We start from the raw sequence: 14,701 nt of genomic DNA on the forward strand, positions 1-14,701 counted from the left end.
GAAACAACCCAAATGTCCATCAGCTACTGAATGAATAAACAAATATCTATACAACAGAATAGTAATAGCCGGCCACTTGTGACTTAGTGGTTGAGCCTCTACCCATAAACCAAGAGGTCACATGCCCGCGGTTGCGGGGCTCGATCCCCACTAGCGGACATGAAGGAGGCAGCCAATCAATGATTCTCATCATTGATGTTTCTCTCGCTCTCCCTCTCCCTTCTCTGAAATCAATAAGAATATATATATTTTTTAAAAATAAACTACCAGTGAGCAATTTAAAAGAAAAAAAAAACTAGTAATACATACAACAACATGGATGACTCTCAAAGGCATGAGGCTAATTGAAAGAAACAATATTTAAAAGGCTATTAATATGACATTCTAGACCAGTGGTTCTCAACCTTCCTAATGCCGCGACCCTTTAATACAGTTCCTCATGTGGTGACCCCCAACCATAAAATTATTTTCATTGCTACTTCATAACTGTAATTTTGCTACTGATATGAATAGTAATGTAAATATCTGATATGCAGGATGTATTTAGGCGACCCCTATGAAAGGGTCGTGACCCACAGGTTGAGAACCGCTGTCTAGACAGATCAGTGGTTGCCTGGAGCTGGAGGGAGGGGACTGACTGCAAAGGGGCATTAGGAAACATTGTGATAAAAGTGACGGGGATGATGGAAGTAGTCTAGAACAATCAAAATTCATATAACAGTACACCTAAAAAAGTGAGTTCTAACTTCCGGTTGCTATCAATCCTTAATACTCCTAGGCTTGTAGCTGCATCACTCCAGTATCTGCCTCTGCCTTAACATGACACTCTCTCCTGTGTGTCTATTTCCCTATTTAGACTTTATTTTTTTATTTGTATTGATTTCAGAGAGGAAGTGAGAGAGAGAGAGAGATAGAAACATCAATGATGAAAGAGAATCATTAATTGGCTGCCTTCTGCACGCCCCCTACTGAGGATCAAGCCCACAGCCCAGGCATGTGCCCTTGGAATAGAACCCAGGACTCTTCAGTCCGCAGGCTGATGCTCTATCGACTGAGCCAAACCAGCTAGAGCCCTACTTAACTCTTCTTATAAAGACCTTAGGCATTAGATTTGAACTCACCTTAATCCAGTATGACTGCATTGTAATTTAACTAATTACATCTGCAAAGACTTTACTTCCAAAATAGGTTACAATCTGAGGTTCCAATTGGACATGCTTTGGGGAGGGGGGAGGGGTATTATTTAACCAGGTACTTGTTCAAATTCTCATGAATTCTGAAACTCTGTGAACTGAATGAGTTTCTGTTATGCCTGAAGCCCAACCCTATGCCCATAATTCTGAAGGTAAAAGGAAGAAGCACGCAGATTGATAATAGAAGGGGAAGTGGGAGCACTGTATACGGGCAATGCAGAAGAGCTCTTGGTCTGGAGAAGGAATAAATATAAAAAGAGTTTAGATATTTCTGAAGCAAAGGACAAGACAAGGGATATTTTGTAAAATTAGTGATTTTCTTTAACATTTGTAACTTTTATGTTCTTAAATGTCCTGGTACCATGAACATGGTAGGTGCATGATACATCTCTGCAACTATATATATTAACATTAGTTCACTTTCTTTTTAATCAAAGACAATGCCACCAAGAAAGCAATCTATTTGTGTTTTTAGATGTGGACTTTTGGCCATCTCTCTATGAACAGTCACTTCCTGGCTCCCCACTGCAGCAAATTATTGAGAGCTGGAATGGTTCCCAGGAAAGTATATTGGAATTTACTTTATTTTCTCATTAAAGTCGGGCAATTGCAGTGTATAGGATAAATTATGCGTCCACTTAAATTATATGTTTTCCTTTAATTGAGGGAGAATTCTTCTCTATTGTTATCTTCACACGTCTGGCTATAAATCCATATATGAAAAGGACAGTTTTAAAAAAAGTGTCTCTCCCCCCCTCCCCCCAAAAAAGTGTTCCCAAATATCAGCATGGAATTTTTCAACATGCTAACAATAACTATTCCATGTAAGTGATTTTTCTAGCTAATTTTCAGCAACTCCTTTTCTCTGAAATTTTAACTGTACTGATGAGACTGCCTCTTAAATGTATTACACTTGCCTACATCGGTAAATAGAGCATGGTAGATTATATTTAACCTTTTTTTTTCCCATGACTTCAATTGAAAGTTACACATTTATATTGGGCTGAATGGTAATCCCAAAAAACAATGTACTCATATCTGGTATGAATTCCACAAAATTCATATGTGAAAGCCCTAACTACCAGTATGTAAAATTGTAGTTATGTGTAGATGTAAATAAGCTCTTTAAAAAGGAAATTAAATTAAAATGAGACCTTTAGGGTAGGCCTGAAAAAAAAGAAAAAGAAAAAGTGATGGCTCTCATGGAAATAGTCTAGAACAGTGATGGCAAACCTATGACATGCGTGTCAGAGGTGACACACGAACTCGTTTTTTTGGTTGATTTTTCTTTGTTAAATAGCATTTAAATATATAAAATAAATATCAAAAATATAAATCTTTGTTTTACTATGGTTGCAAATATCAAAAACTTTCTATTGTGACACGGCACCAGAGTTAAGTTAGGGTTTTTCAAAATGCTGACACGCCGAGCTCAAAAGGTTCGCCATCACTGGTCTAGAAAATCAAATTCATATAACAGTACACCTTTAAAAAGTGAGTTTTGCTGAACATAAATTACACCTCAATAAACCCTAAAATTAATTAATTAATTAATTAATTAATTGTAATGAGTAAGAAGCCAAAAAATGTTTTTAACACAGCCTGAGATTGTCCCACACCACTAGCCTTCAGCCTCATCTCTCCCATGATACTCCTCACTCTCCCTAGCCACTTCAGTCTCCTTTCAACCCCTCTATTACCATGATTCCTCAGTTCCGGTAGCCATTGCTCATCCAATTCCATCTACCCAGAAAGCGCTTTCCTCATCTTCTTCTTAGTAACTGTCACAGTTGTAGTTTTACCTTTTTGTTGTTGCTGTTTTCCTTTGATTAGTGATATGTGTCTCCTCCACTAAAATGAAAGCTCCTTGAGATCAAAGTCAGTCTTTGCTCATCACTGTCTCTCCAGCTCCCAGCACTATCCTTAGCCAACACAATGAGTACTCAACCATGACACTCAACTGCTCACTCAATGTCTTAAATTTAACACAAGCCCGCAATCCAGGCAGGTACTCTGACTGGAAATCAAACCATGATGACCTCCTGGTTCATAGGTTTACCCTCAACCACTGAGCTACACAAGCCATACTAATATTTACTAATCTCTAATATATAGCAGGCACTATGTAAAGTGTCCCAAAAAATGTACACACACTTTAGCAGCTGATAACTCACTTAATTTTCACTCCTTTTCAGGTTTAACTGGTTTGAAATAATGGGTTAAACCAGATTAAGCTTTGAACACAGAAAATTTATCCTAAAGTGCCATTAGACTTTTTTATAGGGATACATAAAAGATAAAGTTTACAGTACAAAACTGGTAACTGTCAATGAATTAAAGGCACACAAATACCGAACAAAATGATTCTTGATATTTGCTATTCCATTGCTTCGAGTTATCAGCACTGCCTGGACCAGAACAATCATCAGTTTGAAAACAGGCATTAACAACAATAACAAAATGTATTCATTTCTGTAGATTCTTTTAAATTTTTTGAAATGAACGGTATGTTAATAAACCCTGACTTTATAATCATTCAAATTTTGTATACATTATTTTAGTTTGGGGGACATCCTGTATGTATACAGCTTGAGTTGTTCCTGGCCTCTCTCTGCTTCCTACCTGTATGAATCTCTTTGTCCATCTGTAAAATAGAAATGAAGCGCTTGTCCTCACTTGCAGGTTTAACTGGTTTGAAATAATGGGAGAAGCCGGACTGACTTCACTTCATTTTCAGTCCTTTTCAGGCTTAACTGGTTGTTGAGAAAATAAAATGAATGTGAATGATTTTGCAAACTGTGATAAGCCATACAGTTTTAGGTGGGGAAGATTTGAAACTTTCAACAACATCAATTGCCATCATGCTATTTACTTCCAAGGAGAGTGCTGTGCTTTCTGTACTGCCAGTCAGATTTTAACCTTTACTCTCTCGCAGAGCTGACAGTGAGGAATCTCTCAGCTCCCTTAACCTGTTCGGGTTAATTACTCTCTTTTCCTTTCCATTTTAGGAAAATGGACAGCAGGTGCTGAGTTCCCGGCTCCAGGACTTCTGCTGACTCAGGCTGCTTCATTTCCCTAGCGAGGAATAAAGAAGCGCAGTAACAACACATGCAGGAACACGGACATAGCTTCACCTGAGCTTAGGTGGAAAGGGTGGAGTCTCTTCTGAAGGGGAAAAAAATTAAGCCTAAGCCTCCTCTAAAAAAGCAAGGCACTTGGGAAGGGGGTGGGGGGACAGGGACACACAAGCAGGTCAGGAAGCCTAGGTTCGCCCTCCTCTGTGGCTTTGACAGCTGAGAAACCTGGAGCAAGTCCCTTCAAGTCTCTTCAATCTTACCAGGAGGAGGACATCAGCATAGTTATTATAGTGCCTTTGGAACTCACAGGTTATTGGAGGATCAGAAACAGAAGAAAACTCCAAGACACTGAGTTTTATTGAGGCTTTTAGTGTATTTAATTTTAGGAGTGAAAAATGCCAAAGTGGCCTCAAAATTTTTCCTATTTTAATGTCTGCAGCAAACAATCTCATTCATTTGATGGAAAATAGCATGTAACCTATGGTCTCTCAAACTGTATTATTTCATAGTGCGCTACAAAGAATGACTTACTTAGGACACAGAAGTTTTTCCATAATGAAAACTTTCAACTATCTCAGTTTGTAACTTTGAATTCGCTTATTGAGAGATGATGTGAAATCTTTATATTACCAGAGGCCCTCTTGGTCCCCCTGGCAAGAGGCTTGATACTGTTTATGAAAAGGCTCAAGATGATACTAATTATTCTATTAACCCATTCTCCTAACCCTGTATTTAATCAATGGTATATTCTTGTGAATTATTTAAATCTATTATATTAAAATTTACGTATTTGTCATTTTCAAATAACTGTAGACGCCTAAGGGCCCCAAATGCAGGTAAAATCGGCTAATAAAATTTCATTCGGCTTCAGCTGGTCAAATGTGTGAGCCCTTTTGTGTCACAAACGCTTACAAACTGAAGAGGCATTGGACTGTGGGACAACCCGGACATTTGACAACCATATGATATCCTTGAACTTCGACTTCAGAATGAAAATGTAAGAGTGTGAAAGTAAAGCTCTGCTTCAATTCATATACTTTTGCTCACTATTTAACACAAAAACCTAAATTATCCGGAGAACATTAAGAACCCGGAAAACTACTTTCAACAATACACCACCCCTAAAATTGGAAGCGCATTTTGTTTCATTTATTCGCGCCCATTTATTAACTCTTTTCCCCGAAGAGTCCAAAGTACTGAGAAAGAATAATTAGCAGAGGAGTAACTGGGTTTTGACACTTCCGGGTTGCGGGCGGAAGGGGAGAGGGCGGGTGAAAAAAAATCTTGATAAGCTTTAAAGAGGAAACTGGGAGAGCCAGCAGCAACAGCTCCTCGTTAGTATAGTGGTTAGTATCCCCGCCTGTCACGCGGGAGACCGGGGTTCAATTCCCCGACGGGGAGATTGGAACTTTTTACCAATTCCCTTTCCTCCCCTATTTTCCTTGTAATTCCAACAATATGCTAATTGTTTGGTAATTGTATCTTTTCTAAATGACAACTTTTATCCCCTCCGCTCCCTATTTCCCTTGTAATTCAACTGCGCGACAGCTGACAAACACAGGAGACTGATTTTTTTGTTAATTTCTTTGTCTTTTCTAAATGATGACTTTTAAGCTTAAGTCTCACCATGAAATAAGTGCCTACACTGAGAGCAAACGGTTTATATTGTTGGCAAAGGAAGAAGACGGGGGAGAAAACGCTCGGGCGGGCCTCTGGGCTCGCTCCCAGCCGCTGGCTGGCAAAGGCGTGCGCGTGCGCAGTGGCGCCCCGCCAAATTACAACGGAGGAAGGTCACGACCGCGGCTCGCGGGCCCCGTGGGGGGAGGGTAGAGAGTGAAAGGGGGCGGAGTCTCCGCCCCTAACGGGGCGGGTAAGAACGGAAATCGCTTACTGAAGAGGAAGGACGGATTTCCTCTAAACGTGGGGACTGGGCTAAACGGAAACTCCTTTCTCCGGCCTCCGCTAGTTCCGTCCCCACCTAGGTAGGGGGGTAGCTTGAGGAAGCTCTTGGTGGTAAAGGTATCAGTCTCCACCTCCGACCTGGGCTTCGACCGACACGTAACGGAGGGGCAGGGGAAAACTGCAGGGACCACGGGGGTGTACAAAAGAGGCGCCATGTTACCGGAGTCCTAAGAATCTGCGCGAGCCACAGCCCAGCAGGACCTCGTGGCGCAACGGTAGCGCGTCTGACTCCAGATCAGAAGGCTGCGTGTTCGAATCACGTCGGGGTCATGGCATTTTTTCTTTTTTTGTGCCTCCTCAACCACTGGCTTCTTATAAACCTAGATGGCTTCCCGCCATTTTTTGAAAATGCCTTTACCTTTTAGAATTAAATCTTCCTCGTTCAAATGTTATCCTAGTAATCCTTACTCTGCAAGGAGACAAGACTCTATATATCATAGAAGGGCTCATGATTTTTGTACTGTTTCGACTCTGAAAGTGAGTATTCTGTCATTTAACATACATAATGTGTAAAAATAAGGGTGTTTTAGGGGGCACATCAGTCCACGGTACAATATACTGTGCAGGATGGTTTTCCAAAGCTGGTTTTAGACCCGTTTGCCTTTTTCAAAACCAGAAAAAAAGAGCGTCATTTCTAACTTTTAGTATTATAATAGTTTACATGGTTTAGTCCGAGTGCCAGATACTGTAAACAACCTTAGGACATGCGATTAATACCCCACTTTTACAGATGAAACTGTAACACACAGGAATAGTGAGTGACCTAACAAGGGTCACCCAAGATAACAACCCAGGTGACCTGACTCCAGACCCCCCTCATCACTAAATGTTTATAATAAAGGTGGAAATACACTGTTGAATTTCAGTGGTACATCAATGTACCTTGTTTTCATATGAGTGGTGCCAAGTCAGATAGCCACTTTCAACTACTGTATTACTCATCCACTTCTGTAAGCTTCAGAACTTTTAGTACTACACAGTTCCTTTCAGGCATGTGTCAAATATTTGTTGTACAAAAAGTAAATAGCAAGGCTATGAGAAATGAATATTTTTAGATTTTTATTTAATATGTTTCATAAAACTCCCTGACTTTTTTTGTTTAATGTTTTGAAAATACCAAATATTTAATTTCTTAGGATTCAACCTAATATAGCAGTAGAGCTGGACCCTGTATTTTCACTTTGTGTAGTTAGTTCTTCCTTCCCCTATTTGGTTGGATTGAGATTAGATCATCCATTTCAACAGATATTGATGGACCGCCAAGTATGATGAGCCTGATACTGTGCTAAAACACTAAGGAAAAGGCCCTAACCCAGCCGTGGGCAAACTACGGCCCACAGGCCGGATCCGGCCCATTTGAAATGAATAAAACTATTGGAAAAAAAAGACCGTACCCTTTTATGTAATGATGTTTACTTTGAATTTATATTAGTTCACACAAACACTCCATCCATGCTTTTGTTCCGGCCCTCCGGTCCAGTTTAAGAACCCATTGTGGCCCTCGAGTCAAAAAGTTTGCCCACCCCATGCGGCCTAACGGTTTGGCTCAGTGGATAGAGCATTGGCCTGCGGACTCAAGGGTCGCGGGGTTGATTCTGGTCAAGGGCATGTGCCTTGGTTGCAGGCACATCCCCAGTGGGGAGTGTGCAGGAGGCAGCTGATCGATGTTTCTCTCTATCCCTCTCCCTTCTTCTCTGTAAGAAATCAATAAAATATATTAAAAAAAAAAACACTGAGGAAAAGGATACACTGAGTAAAAATGGGTTTGTGTGTTTTTTTGACCAGCAGTAGACAAATATGTTAAGTAACCAAATACCATGAAATACTTGGGGATAAGTGCCATGAAAGTAGCATAAACAGAGTGGTGTGATGGTGCTAAAATAGGGACATTAACTCTGCCATCAGTAGTTCAAGAAGGCCTTATAATGGAAGATCTTGAAAAATAATGAAAAGTTTGCTATGTGATTTTTAAGGCATTTATTTACCCAATGGACATATTTTAATGCCTTCTTGAGTCAAGCTCTTATCGCTTAATATTCCTGGGATCGGATTTCTTCAACTACAAAAATAGAGGTTGAAATTAGTTGTCAAGGGCTGCTGTAGCAAAATACGACAGAATGAATAGCTTAAAGAATAGAAATTTATTTTCTCACAGTTCTGAGGGCTTAGAAGTCCCAGATCAAGGTGACAGCAGGGTTGGATTCTTCTGAAACCTGTTTCGGCTTATAGATGGCCACCTTTTCACTGTATCCTCACACGGTCTTTCCCTGTACTACTACATCCTTTTATAATAACACCAGTCAGATTGGATTAGGGCCCACTCTAATTGCCTCATTTTAACTTAATCACCTCTTTAAAAGGCCTCATTTCCAAATACAGTCCCATATTGAGGTACTGGGGTTTAGGACTTCAACCTATGGGTTTTAGGGGGACACAACTTAGGCTGTAACAAAACTTATGTTCTTTCTCCCCCTAGCAACCTTTGCATATATAGCATATTATCTGCATGCAACAATACTTGATCTTAGCTTAAACAGAGCATGTTATCTATTTGTACAAAATCATACTCTTGTGAAGAGTCCCAGCAGGTTGTATTACATTGTTAATCATTTTGTTACGGCAGCCCTGGCAAACTAATACAGCTTTGTTGGAGAACCGCTAGTTCTCCAGTATGGCTGGAGAGAAAGAAAGAGAGAAAGCTGTAGAGGTAAACAGTTCAGATCACTCATGTGTACCATCCCAATTTAGATGTTATTCTGAAGGCAATGCTGAGCTATTATTCAAGAATGTGGAATGGTTGGCTGTGGCTTTACAAAGAATGTAAAAAAACAACCACCTAGAGTTGATGTTTCTAGACCTGCATCCTGGGGAAAAGTAAGGAATGCAATTTTTCAGGCTCTACCCTAGACCTGCTGGCGACGGGGCTAGCAACCTGAGTTTTAACCAGACCTTCCAGGTGATTCTGATGGAAACTAATGTTTGAGAAACACTGGTCTATACAGCAAGGCCAGACTGGAGGTCCTACTTAACTCACAGAGTTGCTAAGAGAACACATAAAAGACTAACTTGTAAAGCAGTGTATATACATATCATTACTAATACGGCTATGATTCTAAAACTGGGATGTCTGTAGTTTCTTAGAATGGCTGATTTGCTGACTTGCTATAACTTTGAAACGACCTAAAATCCAACACTTCATTTTAACTTAAACGTCTGCGATCATTATATAGAAATGATGTGAGGAAAGTGGCTGTGGAATAGACAGACCCATGTTTGAATTACCAAATCCTGATGATAGCTATGTGATTTTATTTTATTTCACAAAAAAAATTCCAGTCTGTTATTTATTCTTCCAAGTGGATTTATTCACTGGTACAGAATGCTTTGAGCTTTTATTTCACCTGTTTAATATGCCAGCTTTCTCTTTTGAGGATATTTTTAATCAGTTACCTAAGACTGATATACTCTGGATGAGCTGATAAAATGGAGCCTTTGGAAATGCAAAACTGACAGACTGAATTTTGAAAAGTGAAGTGATTACCTGATTTCTCACACTGTTTCAAAAAGAGAAGTAGTTATGGGTATAAAATCATGTATTCATTTTAAAAATCTTGGGAAATATAGAAATACGTAAGGAAAAAATAAAAATCATTGTGCCCCAACACCTAGAGGAAATTACTAGAAATATTTTGGTCTATATTCATTTAGTCTTTTTTGGTATGTATTTTAAATATACAAATATCCATACATACTTTAGTTCATTATAGAACTGAGATCTTACCCTAATTCAGTGGTTCTCAATCAGGATTTTAAAAAGATTCCCAGGTGATTCTAATGTGCAGCTAAGGTTGAGAACTACTGCCCTAATTGGTTCTCTATTTTTTTCGGGATTTTTGTCCGTTTGTTTCTTACTGATTGCTGTATCGTGAACATTCTTTCATATTAAAAAAATTTTAAGAACATGACTTTTATGACCTTTAGTGTTGCATCATCTGCTCTGTTTGAGGTGACACCCTTAAATTCACAATTAAGTCCTATGCAAAACAAAATGCTATTTTTATATGTAATGTTTTGATAATAAAAAAAACAAAAATGTCTGCAGTACATTTAATAGCATTAAGAACTTCAAAAAGGAAAATGGAAGCAGTTATCAAGTGATTTACAAAAAAAGTTTTGGCAGAATTTTCTCACAAAGTACATCAATTAAAAAAACTTTTTTAATTGATTTAGGAGAGAGCAAGAGAGAAACACCTGGGATGAAACCAAGCAACTTTGTTGTTTTGGGATGATGCTCTAATCAACTGTACTACCAGCCAGGGTTTCAACTTCTTTTTACAGCTGTGGCTTCACATAGACATATCTTTCCACTGTTGTAGAGATTTTAGGTATCAATGCTATAACATGTAAAGATTTAAAAAAACACCTATGCCAGTATTAACATAAAAGATAATTTTAAAATTTTATTTATATTGGATGAATGTAACAAAATAAAACGCCAATCTTTTTCTTTTTAATTCAGAAATTTCACAGGAGATGACTGAAAGAATAAAATTCTTGAGAAAGTATGAGATCCAGAGTTCAAGTGGTGGAATTCACTCTGATAGAGGGACAACTCTTCCATTGGAACAAGAAAGATGCAAGAGAAAATGGCTGCAGATTTAACCCTCTGAAGTTGAAGCAATCACTATAGATGGTTTCTATTTCCTCAAGTATGAGGCAAGGCCACCAGCTGAAAATGGGGAGAGGTTGGGGAAAGGCATGTGAGTGATTTTCGGGAGAGAAGTGAAGGTGTGAATGATTCATCCAGATGACTAGCTTTTCCAGCCAGTGTTGAGTGCTCCTATGAGATCTGACATCATAACTGAAAACCAGCCAGCCCTGTTGTATGATTTTCTCCAGTAATATTTGTTACTTGGTTGTAAGCAATGAGAAAGTTGGTTCCAGCAGGGTTCAGTCCAAGCAAGGTTGAGGTTCTTCCAAGTAAGAAAGATAGAGACATTGGGGTAAGAGAGTTAAAACAGTTTGTAAAAGAGTGGTTACAAGAACTGATCAGGGAATCTAAGTCAGATGAGTTGGACATGATTATATGATTGCAGAAGCAGGATAATAGATTTTTTGAAAGTGTTGGAATTAATGGATTGGAAGTCTCAAATAGGTCAATGACAGTATATAATAAATGAGCCAAAGGGAGGAGGATAGCAATTGACAACAGGCATGCTTGAAATTGAGATTTAAAAGGTAAAACAGCTATTGATGACAAGGTTCAGATTCTTACCACTGGAGTGGATGGATGTGATGGACTAGAGCAGAGGTTCTCAACCTGTGGGTCGCGACCCCTTTGGTGGTCAAACGACCCTTTCACAGGGGTCGCCTAAGACCATCCTGCATATCAGATATTTACAGTACGATTCATAACAGTAGCAACATTACAGTTATGAAGTAGCAACGAAAATAATTTTATGGTTGGGTCACCACATGAGGAACTGTATTTAAAGGGCCAGAAGGATGAGAACCACTGGAATAGAGGAACAAATTTTTGGAGATGGAGAGATCAAGCATCCAAGAGGTCAAGTGTTGGTGATGTACGGGTCATCTGTAATAATGTTGAATTCACACACAATGTAGACAAAAGCGATGGTGAGGAAAACCTAGAGCAAGGAGCAACAGTCTATAATTTCTGAGGGAGAGTGGTCAAGAGGTTGATAAATGATGGTAGAGGAGCCATGGCCTTTGTGCCTACGTGGTTAGAGCGTCAACCCGTGGACAAGGGTCCTGGGTTCATCCCTAAAAAAAAGTAGTGTAAGGGATATACTGATGCACCTAGGATGATACCAAGTCTGAATTTGGTAACTCGAGTTTGTGGATGATGTAGAAAGGCAGTCTCTGCCTGATAGCTTATGACATCAACTATGTCTCCTGAGAAATGTAGAGTCCACAAGTAACCTGTTGATAAGTGTCCCCGGAAAAGCAAAGGTGAGATGATCAATAACAGGGAATGAAAATGATGCTTTTGCTCAGGAAACACTTCAGGCATCTAGAGAATGTAGTTCTTTGTGAGTTATCTTTAATACTGGCCTATAGGGCACAGTGCTACGTCTATTTAAAACAACTTTCAGACGCAACAGGTAATTTTTTTTTTTTTTTTTTGCTTGTGGCAAAAATAGGATGAATTACTGCCTCTAAAGCTTACACTGTCTGGAAAATTTCTGGTGCAAAGGCCCTATGGAAACAGAGTTCCCGTGTCGTCCCCTCGGGTGATTCTCTCGGGTGGCGCTGTGGCCCCCGCATTGTACTCTACTCACATCATATGAAGGGAGAAGAATATTATCCTTAAGTGTCAGACCTGCCACCTCCCCTGAGGATCCACGTCAGCAACCAGCTGCCCAGGTACTATCAAACCATAGCAGCTTGGAGACCATTCCCGTCGGATCAAATCTAGCCCTGGTGACTCCGGCGCTTTTCAGTGAGAATAGCTAAACCTACCTCCTCAAAACTATTAGTACAGGTAAGCCGGAGCCAAACTTTGCAGGGTTAACGAATCAGCAGGACAGCTTGCGGAGATTATGCTCAGTACTTTGTTGCTCTGCCCATTACAACTTGAGACTACACTGGAAGAAGTAACTGACCTGCGGCAGGCACCGTGCACCTCCGACCGTCCTACACGCATTCATTCCGTTTGTGAGGTTACCAGTACTGCAAGAGCTTGGTCCTTTGCCACTCAGTGTATTCAGTGAAGCTTGCTAATTAAAATACAATATTGAATTAGTGTTACTAAGTTTAATACTATTGCTTAAATATATGTAAACACTGAGGTTTGTAGAAAAAAAATATAAAATTGCCTCTAGGAAAATAGCCTTTCATTAAAAGAAATGTCTCCTCCTCTTGAACAAAATAGAATGATTTAATCCACAGGAAACATTTTCAGTGAAAGCGTTTGAATCTACTCGAATTTAACCATGCAGGAATCAGATAGACGTTTAAAAATCACCTTAAAGCAGCTTATAAACTAGTTTGGAGATCAGAATCTGGGTAAATGATTAAGACACCCTAGATCCAATCTCAGCTTCTTTCCTTTCTTGGAAGAAAGCATCGTGAAATACACAAGTTCCTAAGAAATACAGATATTTGCCATCAATGAATGGCATTTCTGAGGAGGATATTTTAATTGTAACACGTTTCTGAGCCTCTGCCAGGTGTTGATTTGACTCAGTAACGTGGTTAGGGTTCCCCGGCCTCCTCATAGTCACTGGGCACGTTAACACCGAGCGTGTATCCATCCACCTCGCTTATCTTAAGCCGCCCGTTCATGCCGAAATGTTTCCTTTCGTTTTGTTGAATTATTAAATGTCAGGTTTAAACTATGGTCAGATACAGGTGGAGGGTAACTCAGAGACGGCTCCCAACAGGAAGACAGCGGAACCCCAGCTAACTGTTCGCACGTAATAACTTATTAATGCCCCAGCCTCCAGGGTCAGAAGCAAATGGGATACTTGACAATACAATTTTATCACAAATTCAAGGGCAATCTGAAGTTCCCCGTAGTCGAGGTCCGGCTTTCCCCGAGTTTCGGGAACAAAAGAAGCGTTCCCAATCCGAGACTGAGGGCGTGGGTTTTACATTTACTCGAAAGAAAATCAAACCAAGGGCGATGCGTGGCTGCACACACGCCTCGCTTCTGCTCCTTCCCTTCGGGGCTAGCGGCTATTCTTCGCGGGCCGTGTCCCGAGAGTGAGGCAGGCCCAGCCGCGGTCCCTGCAGCTCAGCTCAGGGACGCCCGATCCCGGGGAGGAAGGCTCCTTCTCCAGTCGGGAGGGGGGAGGAAACGGCGCACAAAAGCAGCCCGACTGGTTCCTTATCAGCGTCCAGGGGAAGGGTGGGGAAAGGGGAAACAGAAATGGGCCAGCGCGGAGCTCCCGCCCGAGCGGCTTTTAAACTGCGTTTCCACAGCCTCTCGCAGGGCGCCGCGGCTAATGGAACCCGCGCGAGGCGTCGGGCCAATCAGCGCCGCGCTTCCTCCGGCCGCCGGCCAATGGCGGCGCGCGTTCTTGGGGCGTGGGCGAAGCAGACTGCTTTCCTTGGCTGTCGTGTGTGGGCTGGGGTTGGTGCGGGCTGCACTTGGTCCGCAGTTCTGCGCCGGGGGCTTTTGTGTCCGCCTTTTGCTTTGCTTTCTGTGCGCGTTTTTGTTTTTTTTGTTTTCTTTCCTCCGCGCGCTGCTCCCCAGCGGAAGCCGTGAGGCTCGGAGGCAACAGCCCTCACCCCAGGCGAGGAGCGAGCGCGCCAGCGTGAGCACCGGAGTGACGGCTGCGGGGAAGGGGGTTCGCCGCGGAGATGCCAGAGTTCCTGGAAGACCCCTCGGTCCTGACGAAGGAGAAGTTGAAGAGTGAGTTGGTGGCCAACAATGTGACACTCCCGGCGGGGGAGCAGCGCAAAGACGTGTACGTGCAGCTCTACCTGCAGCACCTCACGGCG

At 41.2% G+C, this 14,701-nt stretch overlaps 1 protein-coding gene and 2 non-coding genes across 3 annotated transcripts in view; all 3 read left to right on the forward strand.

Moving 5' to 3' along the window:
- The first annotated feature begins 5,599 nt into the window (after positions 1-5,599).
- On the forward strand, positions 5,600-5,671 carry TRNAD-GUC. Its single transcript has one exon. It is a non-coding gene; the product is annotated as a tRNA-Asp (tRNA).
- Positions 5,672-6,430: 759 nt separating this feature from the next.
- TRNAW-CCA lies at positions 6,431-6,502 on the forward strand. Its single transcript has one exon. It is a non-coding gene; the product is annotated as a tRNA-Trp (tRNA).
- Positions 6,503-13,939: 7,437 nt separating this feature from the next.
- The window catches only part of TMPO (thymopoietin), an 18,086-nt gene continuing 17,324 nt past the window's right edge, over positions 13,940-14,701 (forward strand). Inside the window, exon 1 of the mRNA XM_015570222.1 lies at positions 13,940-14,698. Within this exon, the coding sequence (XP_015425708.1) occupies positions 14,561-14,698 (138 nt within the window). The 5' untranslated portion in view covers positions 13,940-14,560. The remainder of the gene's footprint in view (positions 14,699-14,701) is intronic.

This window comes from Myotis davidii, unplaced genomic scaffold (genome assembly GCF_000327345.1).
Source record: "Myotis davidii unplaced genomic scaffold, ASM32734v1 scaffold267, whole genome shotgun sequence".
NCBI lineage: Eukaryota > Metazoa > Chordata > Mammalia > Chiroptera > Vespertilionidae > Myotis > Myotis davidii.